The 26,476-nt window shown below is 40.6% G+C and overlaps 1 protein-coding gene across 1 annotated transcript in view; it reads right to left on the bottom strand.

The window, feature by feature from the left end:
* ITGA9 (integrin subunit alpha 9) overlaps positions 1–26,476 on the bottom strand; it is a 492,766-nt gene that overhangs the window by 229,105 nt on the left and 237,185 nt on the right. The window contains exon 16 of the mRNA XM_075826987.1: positions 11,121–11,270. Within this exon, the coding sequence (XP_075683102.1) occupies positions 11,121–11,270 (150 nt within the window). The remainder of the gene's footprint in view (positions 1–11,120; positions 11,271–26,476) is intronic.

The raw sequence follows: 26,476 nt of genomic DNA, 5'->3' as shown, positions 1-26,476 counted from the left end.
CTGGTATAGTTTCATAAAGTTTGTATATACTGCATGTCTATGAGATCTAAACATAAAATTTTATTTTCCAAGAACCGTCTCTTTAATCATAATGGCAATTAACAGTAACAATGTTCTTAATATCAATAATTCCAGGCACAGTTGATAGTGACCATACACTTTACTCATGCAGAATTTCACAAGTGGTATATTTTGGAGATGTTTACAATACTGTATGTGTAAAAAGAATAGAAAAAATCTGCATCATTGTGTTTTGTTGATATATGACACTAAAAAAGGCTATGAATACCTTTGGGGTCTTTTTTTATTGAAATGCAATTATTTGGGGATAAAAACAACTTTTATAATTTACTTTTATTTTTAAAACAATTACACTGTTTCACTTTTACCGCTTCTATGTATCACAGTACATAGAAGCTGCAGAAAGACACTTTAACTTGATCGCTCAGGAGAACACAGAAGCCGCTGTGATGGATTTGGCTCAGAACGGTTTTCCGTAGCTTCTATGTACTGGTTAACAGTCTGAACTCCAGGCTGATATATCTAATTTAGGGTATGTTGACAGATGATGTTTTCATAGAGTATTTCTGCCTTTAAACCACAGTGAAAACGCCACATGTGGACATACAGTGATACAATATAGAAAACTATCAGCACAGAAGAGAGATTTATGCTACCGATCTATTTCAGTCAAAGAGAACTACCTATTGGTGGGATTTTTTTAAGAGGCTTACTCCACTTAAGTGGCATTAAAAAGTCACAAAATATTACCATATTTTGTCACTCTTGAGATTTTCTTAAAAAGGGGGCTGGCGTAGCGGAAGGGGGCTTGGTCACCCACAGCCCGAATCATTTACTATAATTTCCGTCCAAAATTTGCGTAAATTAAAGTGGTAATCTACTCGAGCTCTTACTTAATGTAGATTTCACTTTCTGGCGCACGGACAGCACAAGATGCTACTCATTTATATAAAAAATGCTCTAAAACTTGCTACTTTTTCATATAAAAAGACCTTAGTCAATGCTTGTTTTCAACAGTTGTCATATTGTATGAGCAAATGAGCGCCGATCAAAAAGATGTCACGTCAATCGGCGCTTGTTTACACAGCCCAGGTCGGGCCATGTAAAAGTTCCTTTAGTCGCAGTTCCAGTCCTCTCTCCCGATGAAACGTACAGTGTTAAATGAGATCTAAAAGATCCAAAGTCTATTATAATGAGTATATAACGTGATATATCAATGTTATTTTTTCATCATCTCTATATAGATGGCTGCAACCATCCTTTGATATAATGTTGTCATATGTTAAATATGTACTTAATGAACCTTGTTTTTTCTTATGTTAAAACTACAATGTAACCTATTAAACCTAAGTGACACACTATGAGAAACAAGCTAGCGGGTGCAGGAACTCCTTTTAGGCATGATATTCCATAGCATACCCTGTATGTTAGATGGACATCAGCCTCAGGCACATTTTTAGCAGCTCCCCAAATTGGAGTTTGGCTTGATTCTCTAAGGACATCTAGTAACCCTAGTAATGATGTTTGATAAATTTTTCAACTTAGAATTTTCTTACCATGCACACAGGCATTCATAATTAGTTATAACTGGCATCAGTATGGGCAGGCTGTCATCTGCATAAAATCATCTTTATGGAAAATCTTCAGCTGTAAATCCTATACAGGATTACACTTCAACATTAGGCCGGATTCACATGAGCATGTTCGGTCCGTGATATACGGACCGTATGTCGGCCGCATTTCCCGGACCGAACACACTTCAGGGAGCTGGGCTCCTAGCGTCATCAGGACACAATTTAATAAATTCTAGGCCCCATATCATGCATTTAGAGATATTGAGCTGCCTGAACAAAAAAAAAAAAACCTAGATATGACCCCATTTTAAAAACTTGACACCTTAACTGGTTCCCTGACCACTGGCTGTGTATTTACGGCCAGCGGTCAGGGTCCTTAAAACCCGAGCCATAGACTTTTTACGGCTCGGGTTTTAACTTGCTGCCCGAGTGATCGGGCAGCTGAATGTCGGGTCTCCGGCTGTCAGTGACTGCCGGGGAACCTGAGGAGAAGATAGAAAAAGCTTTCGCTGCTTCTGTCTTCTCTGATCTCTTTTACACAGCGCTCAATGAATGCTGTGTATAGAAATAGAGGCAGCGGCCCCACCGCTGTCTCTATTCGTCCCGGTGTTCATGTGACTGGTCACATGATCGCCGGGTGCCGTTACTGACAGACTGCTGCTGGGTCTTACTAGACCCAGCACAGCCCTATTAGTGACAATCGTCACTATGAGAGGGCTGATTTCCCCTGTAACTGGGGCTGCTGTGCAGCTCCAGTTACAGTGGAAAAACATGGTGTAAAAGAAAGAAAAAAATATATGAAGTTCCCCAAAGGTCTTTTTTGACCTTTGAGGGACAGACCATAGTAATAAAAAAATAATAAAGTAAAGTGCAAAAAAAAATTAAATAATAAATACACATAAAATACCCACCCCAAAAAAACATGTTCCCCCCGCCAATCATTGTTGTAACGCTAGCGCTGACCCAATTACCCTAATATAGACATGTAATATATTAAAATATACTGTAGGCAATGACGATCACAAATAAAAGTTATATTTTAGGGTAAAACTATGTTATTACCCAAAAAAATAGCTGAAACGTAAAAAAGCTTATTTTTTTACTATTATTTTCAAACTTTATGAATAAAAATTCTAAAATAGCAAAAAGGATGTGTATAAAAATGATAAGAAAAGAAATCTGCATTGTCTACGGAAAAAAACATCGCAAAAATCACGTCGTTAGTGCAACAAATAAAAAAGTTATAGCCATTTAACTAATGCGTGCTAAAAAGGGCTAAACGGTGTCTGGTCCTGAAGGCGCAAAATAGCCCGGTCCTGAACTGGTTAATGTATTCATCTAGTGGTGCAGTGATCATGCTGACCAAATTGTTTTTAAATATAATGGGTATCATTTCAGACACTATGGGTATATAATGTTTTCTTTAAACTCTTATTACGTTTCCACATGAAATAGAGGAGACGTGGTAAAAGGTTATCTCGTTAGAAATATGCCACATTAATAAATTTGTGCGGCATACAGAAGAGAAGTGAAGCCGTGTATTCATAATGGATGTATGTCGCTATATATGGATTTGCCTGTACTTATGGCTATGTCATGCTAAAGAAGGTCATTGTGGACAGCATTGTGTTCTAATATAAAATCGGTCAGAGTAAAAAAATAAACTGTGAATGAAGATAGTAGAAGTACGAGGCACTCACCGTCTGTGGCAATAAAAAGATATTTATTGAAAAATGATCTCAGTCTGTTAGATGTGGAATAGCCTACGACCGTTTCACGCTACAAGCGCTTTATCATGGCCTTGATAAAGTGCTTGTAGCGTGAAACGGTCGTAGGCAATTCCACATCTAACAGACTGAGATCATTTTTCAATAAATATCTTTTTAATGCCACAGACGGTGAGTGCCTCGTACTTCTACTATCTTCATTCAAGTTACTTACGTGCTGTTTTCTAGCGATGAGCACCCCGTGGGCAACAATTTGACAGGTGTACTCCACGTGTGCTAACCAACAAGGAACTTTGTGCAGTGATTGTATCTGAAATAGGGCAGTGCCAGCCTTCTCTTTCTCCATTTAATTAGTAAAAAATAAACTGTACTAAAGTGACGGGCAATATCTTCAAAAAAATGGAGGAAAATGTATCCAACTATGTGGCAAACTCGAGTCTGTTCACAAGATAGAAGAACACCTGCAGGGCTTTTTTCTTTTTTTCAGTGACTGGTTGTACGTCTCTTTAGCTCCATCAATCCTTATATGAGGGACGAACGTGCCAAGTGACGCGGTACACCATAACAGGCCCCTGCCCGGCAAGGTAGGAACCGCTATGTGCACAAAACAACCAATCACCTACAGAATATATAGAGGGGCAATGTCCAAAACCATGTATAGGAACAGTAAAGGATCACTAATCCCCAAAATTATGTCAGTATTTCCAGAAGAATTGTCGGGTGTACTACGTCCAATAAGAACCCGAACAAAACTGTAACAAAGCCCATGGTGTATTGATAACGAACAGCTCGATTATTAGAGATCCTCCAAAAAAAAAAACATCATGCCCGTATCACAGTACAGAATTAGGAATGTAACAGCCGTATGTGGCAGGACATAGTCATCAGAAAAAGGAAATACATCCCCAATTTATTCTTGTAATCATTGCTAAAATGCACGACTTCCACTAATTCAGGGGCGGCACGGGCCGCAGGTGTTGGATTTATCTACTAATAAATGCAATGCCCACATTAATTTTTTATTTCAAGAACACTTGTGAGGTCCATGTTCTGAATAGACAGATGTGGGCTCCTGCACAATAAACAGTATTCATTTGTGAGTGATCATGTCCAGGATTTAATTGTCCAAGAAATGTATAAAAAATCATAAGGGGTAAAATTAGTTTTAAAGTCTGAAATAAATACAAGTTACTATCTCCCCGTGAGAATCCCTCCCTCCCTTTGAAAGCCCAGAAACGAAAAATAAAATATGAATAAATGATATTGATTCCCTAAAATGAATCCCCCCACTCCACTCTTTTTGGTGTTCCCTAAATGATACATAAATTAATAATTAGAAACGGTGTGGTAGGTCTCAAAACAGGGGAAGTCGCACAGGCCTTGATTTAAATGGGGCACATGGGGCAGTAAAACCGGGTATCCCTCCTCCTTCCATGTTTACTGCAAACCCGGCATCTCTTTTGGGGGTATATTTTTTATTTTTCAGTGGCAGGGACTGGGTGAAGGAAGTGGCGCTCAGTGACCCTTTTGACATCCTCTGACTCAAAGGATTCTCCAGGTGCGGGGGAGTCAACCAGGAGGTACTCTTTAATCTTCTCCTGATATTGGGGGAAACTGAGCGGTCCCTGGGTCTTATAGAGCACATAACTATCATAAGTAGCCATCTGTATGAGGTAGATCGCTAACTTTTTATACCAGGCCCGAGTTTTGCGTTTGACCAGGTATGGTTTTAGGACCTGGTCAGATAGATCGACTCCCCACATGAACTTATTGTAGTCCACTACGCAGACCGGTTTCCTCTATTCAGAGGTAGCTTCCCTCTCTCTCACTGCCACTGTGGTCTCCTCGTGCACGGTGGTGAGCATGTACACGTCCTTTTTGTTACTCCATTTGACATCAAGCAACTGGTCACTGGTGAATGAGAGTGACGTACCCCTTTCTAATGGCCTGGACACCAGTTGTTGAGGGAAGCCGGCTCTTTTTTTACGCACCATGCCACAGGCCCCTGTACTAGCAGAATGCAGGGACTTATACAGGGGGACACTGGTGTAGCAATTGTCGGTGTACACATGTACCCTTTCTGTAGGAATGGCACCATGTGTTCCAAAACGATTTTCCCACTAATGCCCATATATTCTGGCCATCCTGGGGGATTAAGTTGGCGGTCCCTGCCCTCATAAATTAAAAAGCCACAGGTGTAGCCTGTTGTGCTCTAGCACACCTTATAATGCTTCACACCGTATTTAGGCTCTTTTGGAGGGGATATATTAGCGAAACGATAGATGGCCTTTGAAGGACATAAAATACTCGTTAACGGCTAGTTTTTGGCCTGGGGTGTATAAATTTGTTAAGGCGATCATAAGGTGTGTCAATTTGTTAAGGCGATCATAGCCTGGTCCCTTCTTGGGGAGATTTGTGAATTGTCTGAGTAATGCTTGAAACGCATTATAGTCTCATAGCGTGTTCGGGCCATGACAGCAGCAAAAACAGGGGTGCTGTGGATAGCGCTGGTAGCCCAATAGGAGCGGATAGAAGGTTTTTTTTTTACTATCCCCATGTTTAGGGTAATGCCCAAAAATGTTTTAATCTCAGAGACGGTTGTGGGGATCCATCCTCTGGCATAGTAAGACCTTGGATTTTGGGTCACATATTGCCTGCCATATATATTTGTCTGCTGGACAATTAGTTCCAGGACCTGATCGCCTACAAACAAATTGGGGGGTAAAATTTGCGAAATCCGTGTTGATGCCTGGAGTCGCTGTAAATGGCGGAATTTGGGGGGAGAAAGAAACTGCAGGATCCCACATTGCAGGAGGGACTGCAGTACTAGGCCCTGCTCCTGACGCTTCAACAGTGCGTCCACCACCATACGGCTGGGGGGTCCAGTGGCAGAAGCAGAATTGTCGCTTTCTGAGCCAAGTTCTGCTTCTGACGCAGTGTCTGTAACGCTGCCAGAACTGCTAAAGCACAACAAGGTGTACGCCTGCTCTGAAGTGAACATTCTGCGGCTTCTGCGATTCATTTTTTCGCTACACTGAATTAACAAATTAAATTTTTTTTGTATTTAAATATATATACAGTATTTTTCGGACTATAAGACGCACCCAGGTTTTAGACAACAGAAAATAGGAAAAAATTATTTGTTAAAAAATCATTTATTCTGTTTCACCACATTCTGAGCGCCAAAACTTTTTTTATATTTTTTTTATCGATTGAGCGGTGTGAGGGCTTATTTTGTTGCGGGACGAAATTATTTTATTTTTTACATTGTGCTTGGGGAAATATGGGGAAAGGGTTTTTTTTTTATACTCCTAAAAATTTATTTAACATTTTTTTTACACATTTTATTAGTTCCCCTAGGGGACTTGAAGCAGCGGCCACTTGGTTACATGTGGAGTTATTGAAACAGCGTAACTACGCTGTTTCCCTAACTCCCATAGTAGTGAATGCCAGTTACGGAAGCAGCGTATCATGCGAGCTACGCTTTTTCCGTAACTACTGTTCAGTTCTACTGTTCAGTTCTATGGGAGTTACGGAAACTGCGGGTTTGCCATAAACCACATGTATCCCCTATTCACAGAATAGGGTCTACATGTGAGATCGCTGGGGGTCCCACCGCTGGGACCCCCAGCAATACGGAGAACAGGGGAGCGAAAGTCACCCAGAGTGCTACATGAGAAGCCTGGACTTCCGGGTTCTGTGTCCGGCTTATCTGTTCTGCAGCTCCATAGAGATCAATGGAGAGCCACTCGCGCATGCGCAGAAGAATCCTATTGATCTCTATAAAGCTGCCGGACGCAGAACGCCGAAGTCACAGTTTCTAATGCAGCGCTGTTGGTAACTTTCGGTCCCCATTCTCCTTATCGATCACACATGTGTGGATAGGGGATGCATGTGTTTTATGGCACAAGCCCTTTAAACTGCCAGGGACAGCGAAATTGCTGTTCCTGGCCATTATAGCAGCGCATCAGAAGCTGAGTCCTGCAGTGTATGGAGCAGGCTCAGCGCGTGAGGCCGCTCCATACATCAACCCCCTCCAGCTCCATGATGTGCTGGCACGTCATGGGTCGGGAAGGGGTTAAATAATGAAGCGGTCATGGCGCCCGGCGATGCCGGCGATGCCGGGTCCCTTGACCGGGTCCCTTGACTGCAGAACATAAGACGCAGGGACTTTTTAGCAAGATTTATTCTTGCTAAAAACTGCGTCTTATAGTCCGAAAAATACGGTATATATAACTAACAAAAAAAAGCAAACCAAATTACGGTAAACCGCAGCTATTAACAGCGAAACAAGAACAAAAAAAAAAGATTACGGAGATCACAGGTAATTAGCGGTAATCTGGGGTGATTACGTGTAATCTGGGAGTGATTACGGGTAATTACGGGTAATCTGGGGTGATTACGTGTAATCTGGGAGTGATTACGGGTAATTACGGGTAATCTGGGGCGATTACGGGTAATCTGGGGTAATTACGGGTAATCTGGGGTGATTACGGGTAATCTGGGGTAATTACGGGTAATCTGGGGGGTGATTACAGGTAAAATAGGAACACTGGCAAATATGTGGTGTATTTCACAGTATAATACAGCACAAGACTTGTATAGTATCTCTCTCTCTCCTCTCACAAATCAACTACAATGAGATGAGGGAGGGAAACAGCACAAATCCTGTGCTGTATTTTGTAAATATGAGACTATGGTCACTGTGATAGGTATATCACAGTGACCATATGATCAGGGACCAATTATAATGGTCCCTGATCAGTTTCTATTTACAGGCAGAATATCTGCTTTACGCTGACAGCGCATGCATGCGCCATTTTCTTTTTTTCCCAGCAGTTGAAGGGGGAGGGGGCACGATCGCTGGCAGCAGTGGCTCAACATGTCCGTTTTGTATCTCCTCTCACCTATCCCCATACCATCGCCGGTATAGGGACCGCAAACAGCGGTCCTGAGTCACTGCTCCAAGCCCTCAGTTACCTCCGGTAGCTGAGAGTAGGGAGCTAACCCTCCTCCCGACGGCGCTACTTTATTCCGAAGCAATGCCGTAAAAAGGCAATTGCATCGGAGTAAAGCACGTTAGTGGCAGCTGTAAAAACACTTATAGGCGATCACTAACGGGTTAATAATGTTGAGCTCCTATAATTTATGTTTTTTATATTTTCTTTGTTTTTGCTGCAATGCATTCTAGAAATGTATTTTTGTTGCATCAGTTTAATGCACAGCACTCGGTATAGTGACTATACTTCCCAGAATGCAAATCACAAGCTCTGCACAGACACTAAACAAGCAGGGAATGCTCCGAGTGTTGAACTTGGCAGCCTAGAAAATTCTGAAAGGGGATCATTTCAAAGTCAACAAGCTCCAACTAGAGATCAGTACGAATAATGCAGTTTGATTGCAAAGTTTCTGAATCTTCTATGCAGATGGCAGCTATATGTAAGCTTTAAAGTGGTGAACTGTTGCTATAATGCATCTCTACAACTAAGCCAGCCGACACCCGGGGTCATCTGTTATTTTTTGGGGCTAATGGACACTGACAGATAAAATAACTATTTCACTCATCATATCAGTTTTGACAAGAACTGCTACTAATTTAGATCTTTGTTTGTGTTTCCTTTAAGACTCCAGATCTAAGTGACTGCATGCTCCTGTTTACAGTGGTTATAAATCACCAAAGTGTGGCCCAAATCTAATTAGAAGGACATGACCATTTTAGCGTGTGTACCAGAGAATCACGTCACTTTGTGTCCTGATTGGTATTTATCATCAATTATCAAATTAAACACCATTGCACATTTTACATTTTGTAAATAAGTATTGCCTAACATCAAGCTACTGTTGTCATAATGATGAAATATAACATATACATAATACTCTTTTTACCATTTACAAATCTTTAGTCTTGTTATTTATAGAAAATTACGTCTGTGGGGTCCCCAATGCCCCGATGGAAGTGGTCCTGGCAATCCTTTCTTAAGGTTATCTATGGTTGCTTACCGAACCCACCAGTAAAATATTCTTGAGAAATATGACATTACGGGCCCCTTTATTGTTTATCCAGGCAAAGCAATGTACATACGACATACGTAGTAGTGCAGCTCAGGCCTCAATACTTTGGTTGAGCCCCCACCAATGATACATTAATGAATTGAAAATCATGGATAACCCCTTTGAGAACCAGCGTAATATAGCAGTAGTGAAAACACTGAAACACTTGCATGCAAAGGTATTAGTAGCAGGATGGGTTTAGTAGTACCATCGCTTTCTAGGTTCTGAAAAGTCAGTTCGTGGAAAAGAAATATATATTATATACACATATATATATATATACATATATATGTGTGTGTGTGTGTGTGTATGTATGTATATATATATATATATATATATATATATATATATATATATATATATATATATATATATGTGTGTGTATATTAGCCAGGGGATAGGGTAGCTCTCTCACAAATAAAAACACTGACGTCAGCCTTTTAAAGACTGACCCTAAATACAGCCCTTCACATAGCAAATCACATCAGAGTTGAGAGGCAGGGCAGGGACTCATGCATTTATGTCTCTGGTGGCAGTCCAGGGAAGAAAGCCCCTAAATTACTGCTCTGCCATTGGTCGATATGATCATGCTCCATTTTTGGGAAAATCAAACGTGAACACGAAAAACCTTATGAATTGAATGAATGGCCTAGAATAGTGGAGAAATAATATGATTCATACACTCAATGTGTAAACAGAGATCAGGAAAGTAGAGGACTAGAATTCAGGTAAAGAGATGAAGAATATCGGAATATTCAGCGCTGCTCGAATAAGGAAATTGTATCAGCGAGAACGGAAAATGCCATAGATTTGATTCAGCAGTTTTATTGTGTGCATACAATGCATTTTGAGCCCAAACTGGTCCATTCTTCAGGTTAAACACAAAACGCATTGGGGCAGATTTAATAATACTGCCTAAGTTTTAGACAGTGTAAACGTAGACAATATATCAAATTGATGCATGCTGTATGATAAATGTGACACGTCTTGCTAGCTATGCTAGACACTATTATCTTACTTATACCACCTATTGGTTGGCTCAGTTTACACCATTGTGCCAAAATTTTGACACATTTTTAATGCATGGTGTCGCATTTTAAGACGCCCCTTTATGCTAGACTACTCCCCTTTTCCCACAAAATCACTGTCCCTTATAATGCAGCACAAAAAGTGGCTAAAACTGTTACTAAATGTGGCACACAGATTTTACGGTAAAATTCTAGCGCAATTTAAGACAGAATTCTGGCGTATTTTGAATTGTAAAGAAGCCCCATTGTTTGCATATAATAAAACTGCTGAACCATATCTACGCCATCTTCTATTTTCTGGGGGGTTCAATTTCCTCTTTCGAGCAGTGCCTGAATATTCCGATATTCTATCAATTCAACAGGCCCTCCTGGTACACCTGACACGGATCCACGGCAGTGGCTCCCAGCACAACTATCCCAGGTTAGCATATTTCACCAGATGATACCCTATGTTTAGCTTATGTGTCTTTTTTAGCATTACAGTCTTCTAGAATTCATGGATATATTATTAAACCAATAGAAATTGCAGGCTAACACCACAGATTACTTTTTTATAGAATAGGTCTACAAGCTGGTGTCTCAACAGTTGTGATAGACACTTAATGAAAAAACCCTACAAATATATAATGGCGGACACATTATACATCTAGGTCCTTTTCTGGTGTTAAACATTTCATGACTGAGGATAAAACAGATAAATGCCACATTTGAAAACTTACCTGATTTCTCTGTGCGATCTTCTGTCCCTTTTTCCAGCGAAGAATAGGCTTTAGCGCAGGCAAGTCCTTCTCCTCTTTCCCAATCACATGTTCTCCAAGACTGTAGGATGTTTCAAAAACTATGGGCGAAATTACATCTTTCACTCTGCACTGCAAGAAAACAGAGAAGCATACAGAATATTTATTATCATTTTAAAAGGGTTTCTTCCGTTTAGAAAACCCATTTCTAGCCATCCGCTGGCCAGAATTGAGAGCGGTTACAAAAAGCGCCTCTGGCTCTGGAAGACCTGTCCTGTCCTGCATTATACAGACAAGCCATTAACCCCTTCCCGCATTTGGGCGTAACTGTACGTCCGAAAACCAAGTGATTTCCCGCAGACGGGCGTACAGTTAGGGTATGTTCACACGAGGGCGTCCGTAACGGCTGAAATTACGGGGATGTTTCAGCCTGAAAACATCCCCGTAATTTCAGCCGTAACGGCATGTGCAGGCGCTTGAACGCCGCGTCAATTACGGACGTAATTGGCGCTGCTATTCATTGGAGTCAATGAATAACGGCTCCAATTACGGCCAAAGAAGTGACAGGTCACTTCTTTGACGCGGGCGTCTATTTACGCGCCGTCATTTGACAGCGGCGCGTAAATTACGCCTCGTGTGAACAGACAAACGTCTGCCCATTGCTTTCAATGGGCAGATGTTTGTCAGCGCTATTGAGGCGCTATTTTCGGACGTAATTCGGGGCAAAAACGCCCGAATTACGTCCGTAATTAGTGCGTGTGAACATACCCTTACGCCCTGGAGATAAAGCGAGCACAGGAGCTGTGCGCGCTTTATCTTCAGCGGCTGTCAGCTGTTATACACAGCTGACATGCCGCTGCAATGGCTGTGATGGCTGTTACCGCCGATCGCAGCCATTTAACCCCTTCAATGCGGCTGTCAATGACGTCCGCCGCATTGAAGTGGTTTACAGAGGGAGCGAGCTCCCTCTGTAACCCCCGGGCCCCCCCGCGATGGATCGCGGGTGGCGATTGTTGCTATGGCAACCAGGAAGCCGTTACTAGGCTTCCTGGTTGCCCAGGTACGTTAGCCTATTAGGTCCTGCCCGAGGCAGGACCTAATACGCGAACTGTCAAATGAAAAATGACAGTTACGATGCACTGCACTACATAAGTAGTGCAGTGCATCGTACCGGGGATCAGAAGACCAGACCTTCAAGTCCCCCAGGTCAGTGTAAAAGAAAAAGTAAAAAATGTGAAAGAAAAATAAATAAATAAAAGTTAATAAATAATAAATAAATAATAAAAACACCACTTGCCCTGTTTCCCTGATCAACTCCTTTATTATTAGAAAAAATGAAAATATGAAAAAAAACTATACATAATAGGTATCGCCGCGTTCGGAACGGCCTGATCTATAAAAATATCACATTATTTTTACCGCATGGTGAACACCGTAATTTTTTTAATAAAAAACAATGACAGCATTTTATTTTTTGGTCGTCTTGTCTCAAATTTTTTTTAATAAAAAGTGATCAAAAAGTTGCAAGTAACGCAAAATGGTACCAATAGAAACTACAGTTCGCCACTCATAAAACAAGCCATCCCGCAGCGATATTAACTAAAAAATAAAAAAGTTATGGCTGTCATAAAATGGCGACACTAAAACATGATTTTTTTAGAAAAGAGTATTTTTATTGTGGGAACGTAGTGAAACGTAAAAAAACGATATAAATTTGGTGTCGCTGTAATCGTATCGCCCCGCAGTATAAAGTTAACATGTTGTTTATACTGCACGGTGAACACTGTCCAAAAAAAAAAAAAAAGAAACGTGCTGGAATGGCTGTTTTTTGGTTTCCTCATCTCCCAAAAAATGGAATAAATAGTGATAAAAAAAAAATCGCATGTACCCCAAAATGGAACCAATAAAAATTACAGCTCGTTCCACAAAAAACGCGCCCTCACACAGCTCCGTCAACGGAAAAATAACACGTTATGTCTCTCAAAACGCAATGATGCAAAATGATGCTAAATGACGGCCCAGACTCCTTTTTAGGTCCAGTAGAATTTCACTAAATACCCCACATCATCATTTGCTGGACCCCACGGGTGGACCCTGTAGATGCAGCGGAGATGAGGAAACTTTAAGGCCTTGTGCGGCTTATAGGGCTAGTGAAGAAGTCAAATATAAGGCAACACTGGAGCGCAGATATTTTGTATAATACTCAATAAACCCGGCCTGTGCATAAAGGATTGGTTCAAAGCATACCACACCAATCCATGGATTATTCATTCACCCCATTATTACACCATCCTGTTATGACCTGTTGCACGCCGCCAAGCTTACATATACCCTGATGTACTCCGCCCAGCTTACATATACCCTGATGTACTCCGCCCAGCTTACATATACCCTGATGTACTCCGCACAGCTTACATATACCCTGATGTACTCCTCACAGCTTACATATACCCTGATGTACTCCGCACAGCTTACATATACCCTGATGTACTCCGCACAGCTTACATATAGCCTGATGTACTCCACCCAGCTTACATATACCCTGATGTACTCCGCCTAGCTTACATATACCCTGATGTACTCCGCCAAGCTTACATATCCCCTGATGTACTCCGCCTAGCTTACATATACCCTGATGTACTCCGCCTAGCTTACATATACCCTGATGTACTCCGCACAGCTTACATATACCCTGATGTACTCCGCCAAGCTTACATATACGCTGATGTACTCCGCACAGCTTACATATACCCTGATGTACTCCACCCAGCTTACATATGCCTTGATGCACTCCGCCAAGCTTACATATACCCTGATGTACTGCGCCCAGCTTACATATGCCTTCATGCACTCCGCCCAGCTTACATATACCCTGATGTACTCCGCACAGCTTACATATACCCTGATGTACTCCGCCCAGCTTACATATACCCTGATGTACGCCGCACAGCTTACATATACCCTGATGTACTCCGCCCAGCTTACATATACCCTGATGTACGCCGCACAGCTTACATATACCCTGATGTACTCCGCCCAGCTTACATATACCCTGATGTACTCCGCCCAGCTTACATATACCCTGATGTACTCCTCACATATTACATATACCCTGATGTACCCGCCCATATTACATATACCCTGATGTACTCCTCACAGATTACATATACCCTGATGTACTACGCACAGCTTACATATACCCTGATGTACTCCGCACAGCTTACATATACCCTGATGTACTCCGCACAGCTTACATATACCCTGATGTACTCCGCCAAGCTTACATATACCCTGATGTACTCCGCCCAGTTTACATATACCCTGATGTACTCCGCACAGCTTACATATACCCTGATGTACTCCGCACAGCTTACATATACCCTGATGTACTCAACACAGCTTACATATACCCTGATGTACTACGCACAGCTTACATATACCCTGATGTACTCCTCACATATTACATATATCCTGATGTACTGCGCACAGCTTACATATATCCTGATGTACCCGCACATATTACATATACCCTGATGTACCCGCACAGATTACATATACCCTGATGTACTCCTCACATATTACATATACCCTGATGTACCCGCCCATATTACATATACCCTGATGTACTCCGCACATATTACATATAGCCTGATGTACCCGCACATATTACATATACCCTGATTTACTCCTCACAGCTTACATATACCCTGATACCACATATGGAGTATTCTGGAGAACCCGCTTAACAATTTATGGGATGTGTGTCTATGGTGGTACAAGCTGGGCACAACTCATTGGCCACTGAAATGGCATATCTGTGGAAAACAGCCATTTTCAATCTGCAACATCTATTGTTTACTCATTTTTGCAAAACACTTGTGCGGTCAAAATGCTCACTACACCCCTAGATCAATTCTTTGAGGGATCTAGTTTCCAAAATGGGGTAATTTTTCGGGGGGTACCACTGTACTGGTACTATAGCTCAATGCAACATGGTGTCAAAAAACGAATCTTATAAAATCTCCACTCCAAATACTAAATGGCGCTCCTTCCCTTTAGAGCCTTGCTGTGTGTCCAAATAGCAGTTTATGACCACATGTGGGGTATTTCCCTACTCTGAAGAAGTTGCTTTACAAATGTTACGGTGCTTTTTCTCCTTTATTTGTTGAGAAAATGAAAGAATTTTAACTAATGCTGCGTCTTATTGGAAAATAATGTAATTTTTCATTTTCACTGCCCATTTCTAATAAAATATATGAGACACATGTGGGGTCAAAATGCTCACTACACCCCTAGATGAATTCCTCAATGGGTGTAGTTTGCCAAATGGAGTCACTTTTGGGTAGTTTCCACTGTACTGCTACCTAAGGGGCTTTGCAAAAGCGACATGGTGCAGAAAAACCAATCCAGCAAAATCTGCTCTCCAAAAGCCAAATGGCGCACCTTCCCTTCTGAGCCCTGATGTGTATTCATACAGTACTTTATTACCACATATGGGGTATTTCCGTACTCTGGAGAAGTTGCTTTACAAATGTTACAGTGATTTTCTCCTTTATTTGATGAGAAAATGAAACATTTTTACCTAAAGCTATGTCTTAATGGAAAAAAATGAAATTTTTCATGTTTACTGCCCAATTCTAATGAAATCTATGAAACACCTGGGGGGGGGGGTCAAAATACTCACTACACCCCTAGTTGAATTCCTCTAGGGGTGTAGTTTCCCAAATGGAGTCACTTTTGGGGGGTTTCCACTGTACTGGTACCTTTAGGAGCTTTACAAATGCGACATGGTGCCGAGAAATCAAACCAGCAAAATCTGTACTTCAAAAGCTAAATGGCATGCCTTCACTTCTGAGGCCTGCCGCTTCCCCAAACAGCCGTTTATGACCACATGTTGGGTATTTCCGTACTCTGGAGAAGTTGCTTTACAAATGTTGGGCTGCTTTTCTTCATTTATTTGTTGAAAAAAATAAAAATTTTGAGGTAAAGCTACATCTTATTGGAAAATAATGTAATTTTTCACTTTCACTGACGAATTCTAATGAAATCTATGAAACACCTGTGGGGTCAAAATGCTCACTACACCCCTAGATGAATTCCTCAAGGGGTGTAGTTTCCTAAATGGAGTCACTTTTGGGGGGTTTCCACTGTTCTGGTACCTTAGGAGCTTTACAAATGCGACATGGTGCAGAGAAATGAATCCAGCCAAATCAGCGCTCCAAAAGCTAAATGGCGTGCCTTCCTTTCCGAGTCCTGCCGATTGCCCAAACAGCAGTTTATGACCACATGTTGGGTATTTACGTACTCTGGAGAAGTTGCTTTACAAATGTTGGGGTGCTTTTCCTCATTTATTTGTTGAAAAAAATAATAGTTTTGAGGTAAAGCTACATCTTATTGGAAAATAATGTAATTTTTCATTTTCACTGCCCAATTCTAATGAAATCTATGAAACACCCCTAGATGAATTCCTCAAAGTGTATACTTTCCCAAATGGAGTCACTTTTGGGGGGTTTCCTTTGTTTCGGCACCACAAGACCTCTTCTAACCTGACATGGTGCCTGAAATATAATTTATGAAAAGGAAGGCCCAAAAATCCTCTAGGTGCTCCTTTGCTTCTGAGGCCGGTGTTTCAGTCCAGTAGCGCACTAGGGCCACATGTGGGATATTTCTAAAAACTTCAGAATCAGGGTAATAAATATTCAGTTGTGTTTCTCTGGTAAACACCTTCAGTATTACAGGAAAAATGGATTAAAATGGAATTTCTGCAAAAAAAAAATGAAATTTGCAAATTTCCCTTCCACTTTGCTTTAATTCCTGTGAAACGCATAAAGGGTTAAGAAACTTTCTAAATGCTGTTTTGAGTACTTCAAGGGGTGCAGTTTTAAAAATGGGGTGATTTGTGGGGGTTCCTAATATATAAGGCCCTCAAAGCCACTTCAGAACTGAACTGGTCCCTAAAAAAATAGGCTTTTGAAATTTTCTTGAAAATGTGAGAAATTGCTGCTAAACTTATAAGCCTTGTAACGTCCTAGAAAAATAAAAGGATGTTCAAAAAACGATGCCAATCTAAAATAGACATTTGGGAAATGTTAGCTAGTAACTATTTTGTGTGCTATAACTATCTGTCTTACAAGCAGATACATTTGAATTTAGAAAATGCTAATTTTTTGCAAATTTTCTCTAAATTTTGGTGTTTTTCACACAAAAATATTGAATATATCGACCACATTTTTTCACTAACTTAAAGTACAATATGTCACAAGAAAACAATCTCAGAATCACTTGGATAGGTAAAAGCATTCCAGAGTTATTACCACATAAAGTGACACATGTCAGATTTAAAAAATTAGGCTGTGTCATAAGGTCCAAAAGTGGCTGCGTCCTTAAGGGGTTAAAGGGTAACTATCATTTCATATTATGTGTACTCCATGCAGAGAAGCTATATTCAGTGTGTACGCCATGGAATACGGATTTTCTCTAGCAACAGCCAGTAGATGAGGATAGGGGCAGCAGTTTAGGAACAGTCTAAGGGTATGTTCACACGATAGCAGGCATTTACGGCTGAAATGACAGCCTGTTTTCAGAAGAAAACAGCTGCGTCGTTTCAGCCGTAAATGCTCCTCCTCGTAGTATACGAGGCGTCTGTGACGCTCGTATATCTTGAGCTGCTCTTCATTGAGTTCAATGAAGAACGGCTCAAATTACGTTGCAAAGAAGTGCCCTGCACTTCTTTGCCGAGGCAGTCAATTTACGCGCCGTTGTTTGACAGCTGTCAAACGACGACGCGTAAATTACAGGTCGTCTGCACAATACGTCGGCAAACCCATTCAAATGAATGGGCAGATGTTTGCCGACGTATTGTAGCCCTATTTTCAGACGTAAAACGAGGCATAATACGCCTCGTTTATGCCTGAAAATAGGTCGTGGGAACCCAGCCTTACACTGAAAGGAGGCTGAATGGATTAAAGTACATTGCAATATTTCTTGAAGTCGTCTGCCCTATACATTATTTAAAAAAAATATGAAATTATAGTTACCCTTTAATAGACACTGTGTACTTATTTCTCCTGTGGTGGTGCTGAACACTTACTCACAGGTTTCCCTACAGATTACAGTTGATCGCTGGAGGTTCCAGCATGGAGACACTTTGTGATCTGCTTATTGTTAAGGGACCCTTCTAACAAGTAGGGATTGTCCAAAGTGGAAGACCCCTTTAATATGTACTAATGAGTTAAACCTGCCATTAATCCTACATTAACATCTAACCAAACATTATATCATAGTCAGTAGACAAAAACTTCAGTTACTTTCAGTCACATATTCATATTTGGTAGATAGTGATGTCATCTCTAAGAAAGAATGTATCTCATCCATGGAAGAGCCTAGTAGAGACATGTGTAACAAATGATCATTCCCCTTCCTCATATCTACTGCTAGTGATATCTGACATCCCAGATGGGCAGCATATTTTAACCCGTAGTATTAAGAAGCTCACACCTATAACCCCGTACACTCATTTTCCTACACCCTTTTCTATAGAATATCGGTGAGAAACTGGCATCTTTGAATGACTGGCCATTTTTATGACGGAGATCTTATTTTACCTGACAGAGAAACGTTACATGAACCCTTTCTCTGTCCAGTGGGGTTAAAGCCATTGATGGGGAGGGGGGAGTGAATGGGAACGATCTGGATCATTGGTTCCCATCCAGACAGCTTTTTTCAAAGGCTGAGGGAATTAATCCCTAACCTGAAAGTGTCCACATTGCTTTAGTCATTACAAAAATGAAAACTGTTACACATTCTCAGAACTACCTTAAATATCATCGGTTCTGGGAAATTTTTGTATCTACTTCTCAGTGGCATTTGCTATTTGTAAACTTGCTTCTATTTTAGGTTTAGTGAGTCTTTAAGAACTGTGGGATTCAGCAGATTTAATGTTTACAATTCATATTTAATGTACAAGCACTACCAGTAATCTTGTAGGAAGTATGTCTGTGACATGTAAAGCACAATGCCAACATTTTGGTTCACAGGAGAAAGAAAATACATATTACATACAAAGTTGTTAAAACCCTTATTGTATGTTTGTTTAGTGATACTTTGCATATATAATAAAGGGGTTGTCTAGTTTATAAACTCTGAGAGAGTTGGGGGGTCCCATGTTCAGGACTCTCAATTATTGACCAGAATAGAGATCGGCTACAAAGACTGTCTCCTTCTGCAGGACACAGCACATCCTTGCCTTACATAGACTGATGATTGATTATATAGGGAACTGGGTAATGCTTCATTTCCCCTGTGGTGGCCTGCAGTGAATAGAACACTTGCTCAGGGTCCAGCAGTGATGTATCAATATAGTGAAATCATAATGGCTGCCAATTGGTATAATAGAAGGACCTTGAACTTTAATGGAGGTTTAGCAGCCTTCGGTAGCTGAAACAAATATATATGTTGTGACTTATTTTTTTAAATTTTTTTTTGTCAATGAACGATACAAAGGACAGGAAAATTAACTGCACACCAACATTATTTAACATATTTTTCTTGACAGTACTTTTTGTTACATTCACCAGTATATTCTACCTTCTAATGTTAAACTGTTTTAGCAGTATTTAGTGAAACCAATGCAGACCCTCACAAGAGGACTCCCTGGGCACAGCGCTACTTTAAATTGCACTATGTGGTACTGGCACTATCTATGTGGGCACTCGCACTATGTGGGTACTATCTACAGTTAGCACTGTGGCACTATCTACAGGTGCATTGCGGCACTACCTACATGGGCACTGTGGTGTTTTCAGTGGGATGGGACAAAAAAATCCCTGACAAATTAAATTAACTTTTTTTAACGGCCATGAAAAACGTATGGCAAATGAATGACAAACAGCCATTAAGAAAGATCAGATGGACTTGGAATGGATGAAAATTTGGAGACACACTCAGTTTTTAATAACCATCGTTTTTCACTGTCATGTGTATATAGCCTTGTACCCCTTTACCCTTTAGTACCTGAAATAAACCTAAGCAGTGTAAAACCATAACATGATCAACTAACTTTGGCGATTTGTATAAAAAAAGAGTCTTTTGCAGAAAAAAATAGAAGAAGGCGAGAGGTGGACATAAGGGATTTAACAATTTATGCAGCCTGTAAAAATACATCTAATAACACAAACATACTTGCTCACACTTTGAGTGATGGAAGAACATTCCTTGACAAAATGCCACCCTAAGAAACCTTCCACCTGCCTTCACTGTCCACAACACAAGTCCCTAGCGATTAATCATGAACTGTGCTCGAGTAACAGAAATTAGAGACTGGTTTATTGCCAAGCAATTTTACAAGCAGACAAAAATTATACCAACACATTTTCTTTCCAATACCATTAAATGTTTTACATTTGTGCTCATAGGTCGAACCGTTAAATACTCTTATGTAAAACCCAAAAACACAGTAAGTCAAAGAATCAATTCACGGTCCATGAAAAGAGCACTCTTTTAGCCCACATCGGGCTAATGGAGTCTTACGGATAAGCTTAACATGTACATAAGCAGTTTACTGTCCTGTGCTCCTATTTCACTGGTTCCGAACCTGCACAGAAGCCTGGCCTAAAGCTAAAGAAAATAACAAGTTATGCCTAGAAACATGTCAACATTTTATTTCATTTGCAAAATCAGTAACAAAATATCAAAAGCTGAATGTGTATAATAAACATTAAATATTGTATCTCTGGAGTGGTGAGTAGTGTTATAAATTTTTTAACCTTAGTTACTACTGTATGTAATAATATTGCTTCATGACAAACTATAATTCACGTCAAATGTTTGATTGTTTGTATAAGGATGGATAATCAATGAGTAATGGTCCGATAATGAGTGTTGGAAGTGTTAGCTTATATTTATTAACACTCTGCAAACCGAACGGCTTTGTATGGTGCATATTGTTCTACCAAATGAATGTCACACCTCAACCAGTTAAACACATGTTAATGGAGAGAACATTCAGTAATATATATTGGTGAAACAACAGCGCTACTGTGATCTATCTGCAAAATAACACAAAAAAATGTCTTCAGTTGCATAACCGTTGGAACGACTTAAGCATAAAATAATACAGAGGGACAATTCTCATCAGACTAAAATCCCACGGGCACGGAGCAAATAAACATTTTGCATATAATAACCCCATCTCCTATGCCTATTTTTAAGTTTCTTTTTTGTGCAATTTTTGTAATTGTACCAAAAACTATTTTCTTTAAGAAAAACAATTACAATACTACGAGAAAAACGTCTTCTATAAATACATTCTTATAGTACGTTAAGCTGACAGAAGAGGCCTTCAACCAGTTCCTCTTTTCTTACAAGGAACTGCAGCCACTGAAATCAACATAAATCTATTAACCCCTTAAGAACATGGACTAGTTGGCACATTCAGTACGCAGCCCCATTTTTCAAATCTGAAATGTGTCACTTTATGTGGTAATAACTTTGGAATGCTTTTACCTATCCAAGTGATTCTGAGACTGTTTTCTCGTGACACATTATACTTTAAGTTAGTGGTAAAATTTTGTCGATACATTCAGTATTTTATTGTAAAAAACACCAAAATTTTGCAGAAAAACTCCAAAAATTTGCATTTTTCTAAATTTAAATGTATCTGCTTGCAAGACAGATAGTAATACCACACAAAATAAATGCTAATTAACATTTCCCATATGTCTACTTTAGATTGGCATCGTTTTTTGAACATACTTTTACTTTTCTAAGACGTTACAAGGCTTAGAACTTTAGCAGAATTTGCATGAAAATTTCAAAAGGCTATTTTTACAGGGACGAGTTTAGTTGTGAAGTGGTTTTGAGGGGCCCATACATTGCAAATCCCCATAATTCACCCCATTTTAAAAACTGAACCCCTCAAGGTATTCAAAACAGCATTTAGAAAGTTTATTAACCCTTTAGGCGTTTCACAAGAATTACAGCAAAGTAGGGATGAGATTTACAAATCATTTTTTTTTGCAGAATTTCATCTTAGACCTCATGTACACGAACGTATTTTTTTCCTCCCGTAAATACTGGCATAAATACGGGTCCTTGGTCACACGTATTCGACCCATATTGCACCAGTATTAACGGACCCGTGCCCGTAAATATGGGTCCGGTGTCACCAGTATTCCACCCGTATTTACGGGCACATTTTCGCTGCAAAATTGCACTGCACTAATCAACAGCCCCTTCTCTCTATCAATGCAGGATAGATTGGCTTCAGCGGTCACATGGGCTGAAACGTCATCCCAGGAGGCCAGACTGGAGGAAGAAGCAGGGAGTTCTGGGCAAGTATGAACGGCTTTTTTTTTTTACAGGTTGATCTATATTGTGATCGGTAGTCACTGTCCAGGGTGCTGAAAGAGTTACTGCCTATCGTTTAACTCTTTCAGCACCCTGGACAGTGACTATCCCGACGTCGCCTAGCAACGCTCCCGTAATTACGGGTGCACACACGTAGCCATCCGTAATTACGGGAGTCCCATAGACTTCTATGGGCCTGCCCGTCCCGTTATTACGGCCTGAAATAGGACATGTTCTATATTTTAAGCATAAAATATGTAAGCATACGGGGAGGTACCCGTGGCCAATAGAAGTCTATGGGCCCGTAATTACGGGCCGTAATTACGGGCGTTTTTACTTTCGTGTGCATGAGGCCTTAATCCTTTTTTTTCTGTAAGGGTATGATCACACGGCTTATTTTCGGCCGTTTTTCGGGCCGTAAACGGCCGAAAAATCGGAAGCAGAACACCTCCAAACATCTGTCCATTCATTTCAATGGGAAAAACTGCGTTCTGTTCCGATGGGCCGTTATTTTACGCGGCCGTTTTGAAAAACGGCCGCATAAAAAACTGCTGCGTTAAAGAAGTGCAGGTCACTTCTTGGGACGTTTTTGGAGCCGTAAAAATAAAAATCAACATTTTTTCCAATAAAACTTAGACATTTTCAATTTTTACAAGGCATAAAGGAGAAAAAACTCCCCAACATTTGGAAAGCAATTTCTCCCCAGTACAGCAATACCCCATATGTGGTGATAAACTGCTGTTTGGACACACGGCAGAGCTCAGAAAGGAGGGAGCGCCATTTGGCTTTTTGAGCTCAAGTTTTGCTGCAATGATTTTCGGGGTGTCATGTCGCATTAGCAAAGCCCCTGAGAAACCAAATTAGTGGAAAGCCCCCAAAAGCGACCCCATTTGGGAAACTACACCCTTTAAGGAATTTATCGAGGGGTATAGTGAGCATTTTGACCCTACAGGTTTTTTGCTGACTTTAGTGCAATTAGGCCGTGAAAATGAAAATCTAAATTTTTTTTAAGAAAATGTCAAAGTTTTTAATTTTTACAAGGCATAAAGGAGAAAGACCACCACAACATTTGAAAACAAATTTCTCCTGATTATGGCAATACCCCATAAGTGGTCATAAACTGCTGTTTGGACGCACAACAGGGGTCAAAAGGGAAGGATCACCATTTGGAGCTCAAATTGAGCTGGAATGGTTTTCGGGTGCCATGTCACGTTTGCAAAGTGCCTGCGGGACCAAAACAGTAGGAACCTCCCAAAAGTGATCCCATTTGGGAAACTACACCCCTTAAGGAATCTATATAGGGGTATAGTGAGCATTTAGACTCCACTGGTTTATTGCAGAATTTATTGGAATTAGGCCGTAAAAATGAATATCAAAATTTTTCCCAATAAAAAGTTTCATGTTTTCATTTTCACAAGGGATAAAGGAGAAAGAGCCACCCAACATTTGTAAAGCAATTTCTCAAGAGTACGGAAATACCCCACATGTGTTAATAAACTGCTGTTTGGACACACGACAGGGCTCAGAGCGCTATTAGGCATGCAGATTTTGCTGGATTGGTTTTTGGGCGCCATGTCGCATTTGCAAAACCCTAAGGTACCAGAGTACAGTGGAAACCCCCAACGAATTACCCCATTTTGGAAACTACACCCCTCAAGGAATTTATCATTTGCTCGGACATATGACAGGGCTCTGAAATGAAGAGCAACATGTGCATTTGAGGTCTATTTTGGTGATTTTCACAGCATTGGCCCACAATTGCAGGGCCCTGAGGTCAAATAGTAAAACAAATTAGTAATTAATGCGCAGCGGATGGTGCAAAGTGAAAATAGCAATTTTCCGCTGATATGCCATTTTAGTGCACAATATGTTGTGCCCAGTTTGTGCCACCGAAGAAACACACCTCCTAAACTGCTAAGCTGGTTCTCCCGGGTATGGCCATGCCATATATGTGGATGTAAACTGCTGTTTGGGCACATTGTAAGATTCAGAAGGGAGGGAGCGCCATTTTGCTTTTGGAGCGCAGATTTAGTTTGGTAGTAGTTCTGTTTGGGGTTTTGCTGGTATTTGAGTTTATAATGTGGGGCATATGTAAGCTGTGCGGAGTACATCAGGGTATAATAAGAAGGTATAATAATGCAGGAAAAAAATAATAATTCAGAGATGTGTGGCCGGTGTCACACTGATAAATGGTGCCCAATATTATGGACGCTGCACATTTTGTGTCGCCATATTCTGAGAGCCAGAAGTTTTTTATTTTTCAGTCAAAAAATCTGTGTAAGGGCTTGTTTATTGCGGGACGGGTTGGAGTTTTCATTGGTAGCATTTTGGGATACATGGGACTTTATGATAAAAAAAATAGCGATTATGGTAGTGTTTTTTATTTTATTTTTTGTTGTGTTCACCATGTGGGAAAAATAACATTATAGTTTTAAAGATTGGGTCGTTACGGACGCGGCGATACCAAATATGTATAGTTTTTTTTTACGTTTTAATTTTTTTCCTATATTATAGGGAAAAAGGAAGTGTTTGTTTTTATTAACTTGAAACTTTTCTTTTTACACTTATATTCAACTTTTTTTTTTTGTTCCACTAGGGGACTTGAGGGCCTGCACCTCTGATCTTTACTCTAATGCATTGCACTACCCACGTAGTGCAATGCATTAGAGCTCAGTCAATCACTGACAGCAAGCCTATTAGGTCCCATCTGTGGGCGGGGCCTAATAGGCTATCGTACGTGGCAGACCAGGAGGCCATTATTAGGCCTCCCATAGCAACGATCGGCATCGTCACGATCACATTGTGTCGTTGCCGATCGCTACAAACCACCAAGATGCCGCGATCGCTTTTGATCGCGGCATCTAAGGGGTTAATGGCAGGGATCGGAGGTAGCTCCATTCCTTGCCATTACAGCACGGTGTCAGCTGTAACATTCAGCTGCCACCAGCGGCTGATGTTGCAGGCTCAGCTTCTGAGCCTGCGCCATCTTGTTACTGCAGCTGGACGCCTTTTAGGCACCGCCTCTGGGCGGGACCTAGCAGGATTCCGTATTTGGCAGACTGGAAGCCATTGTTAAGCCTCCAGTCTGCCGGAGCAGTCATCGGAACCCCGCAATTTCATTGCAGGGTTCCGATCTGCTTATAAACACCATAGATTAAGCGCCAGCTTTTGAGTGCTGCATCTAATGGGTTAATCGGTCGGATCGGAGGCTAGCTCCAGTCCCGGCCTTGAAGCAGTGATAATGTTAAGCTATTACTGCTTTAAAACTGTCTCTGCAGCCACAATACCCTGTTAATGCTCTGCTGTAATAGTCCGTCAGTTTGCGTTATCAGGACAACGCCTGTGACGGACTATTACGTCACATAGCATTAAGGGGATAATAACTAACCCAATTCACTTTTTTGGGCAAAGCACACTTTATACCACTCATGTGCAGATTAATAAAGGGGTTGTGCGGTTTCAGCAAATGAATGCTATTTTTTGCATAATTAAAAGTTATACAATTTACCTATATACTTTCTGTATTAATTGCTCATGGTTTCAATATCTCTGCAGGAACATTCATTGTTTTTTTTAAATTAATTTGCTAAATCCCCTTTAACAATTATCGCAATGCTTGACGAAGTATTCACACATTGCAGTTTTTGCTGCAGTACCATGAAAGAAACTGTACGGATTCACAAAACGCGGTTCAACAGCAACATATGAAATCACCCTGAACTAACATATTAGAACCTTTTAACTGTGTACTGGCCTGAACCTAAGGTCTGAACTAGCCATGGTGAGAAAGTAACGCTATACCCACATGTACAGCTGAGTGATCTCTCTTTTTTTCTGGTCTCGGTGGCAATTACATGTGACTACCCTGACTGGCCTATATGCATTCAGTTGAAAAGAATAAAAAGCTACTGCCATATGACAATATGACATTGCGTAGTATTATGGCCATATTTGCAGCCTACCTAGATAATAAGAATTAATGTAACAATTCA

Source organism: Rhinoderma darwinii, chromosome 5 (assembly GCF_050947455.1).
Source record: "Rhinoderma darwinii isolate aRhiDar2 chromosome 5, aRhiDar2.hap1, whole genome shotgun sequence".
In the NCBI taxonomy this organism is placed as follows: Eukaryota; Metazoa; Chordata; class Amphibia; order Anura; family Rhinodermatidae; genus Rhinoderma; species Rhinoderma darwinii.
The sequence above is the reverse complement of the archived record's forward strand: the minus strand, read 5'-3'. Positions and strand labels throughout refer to the sequence as shown.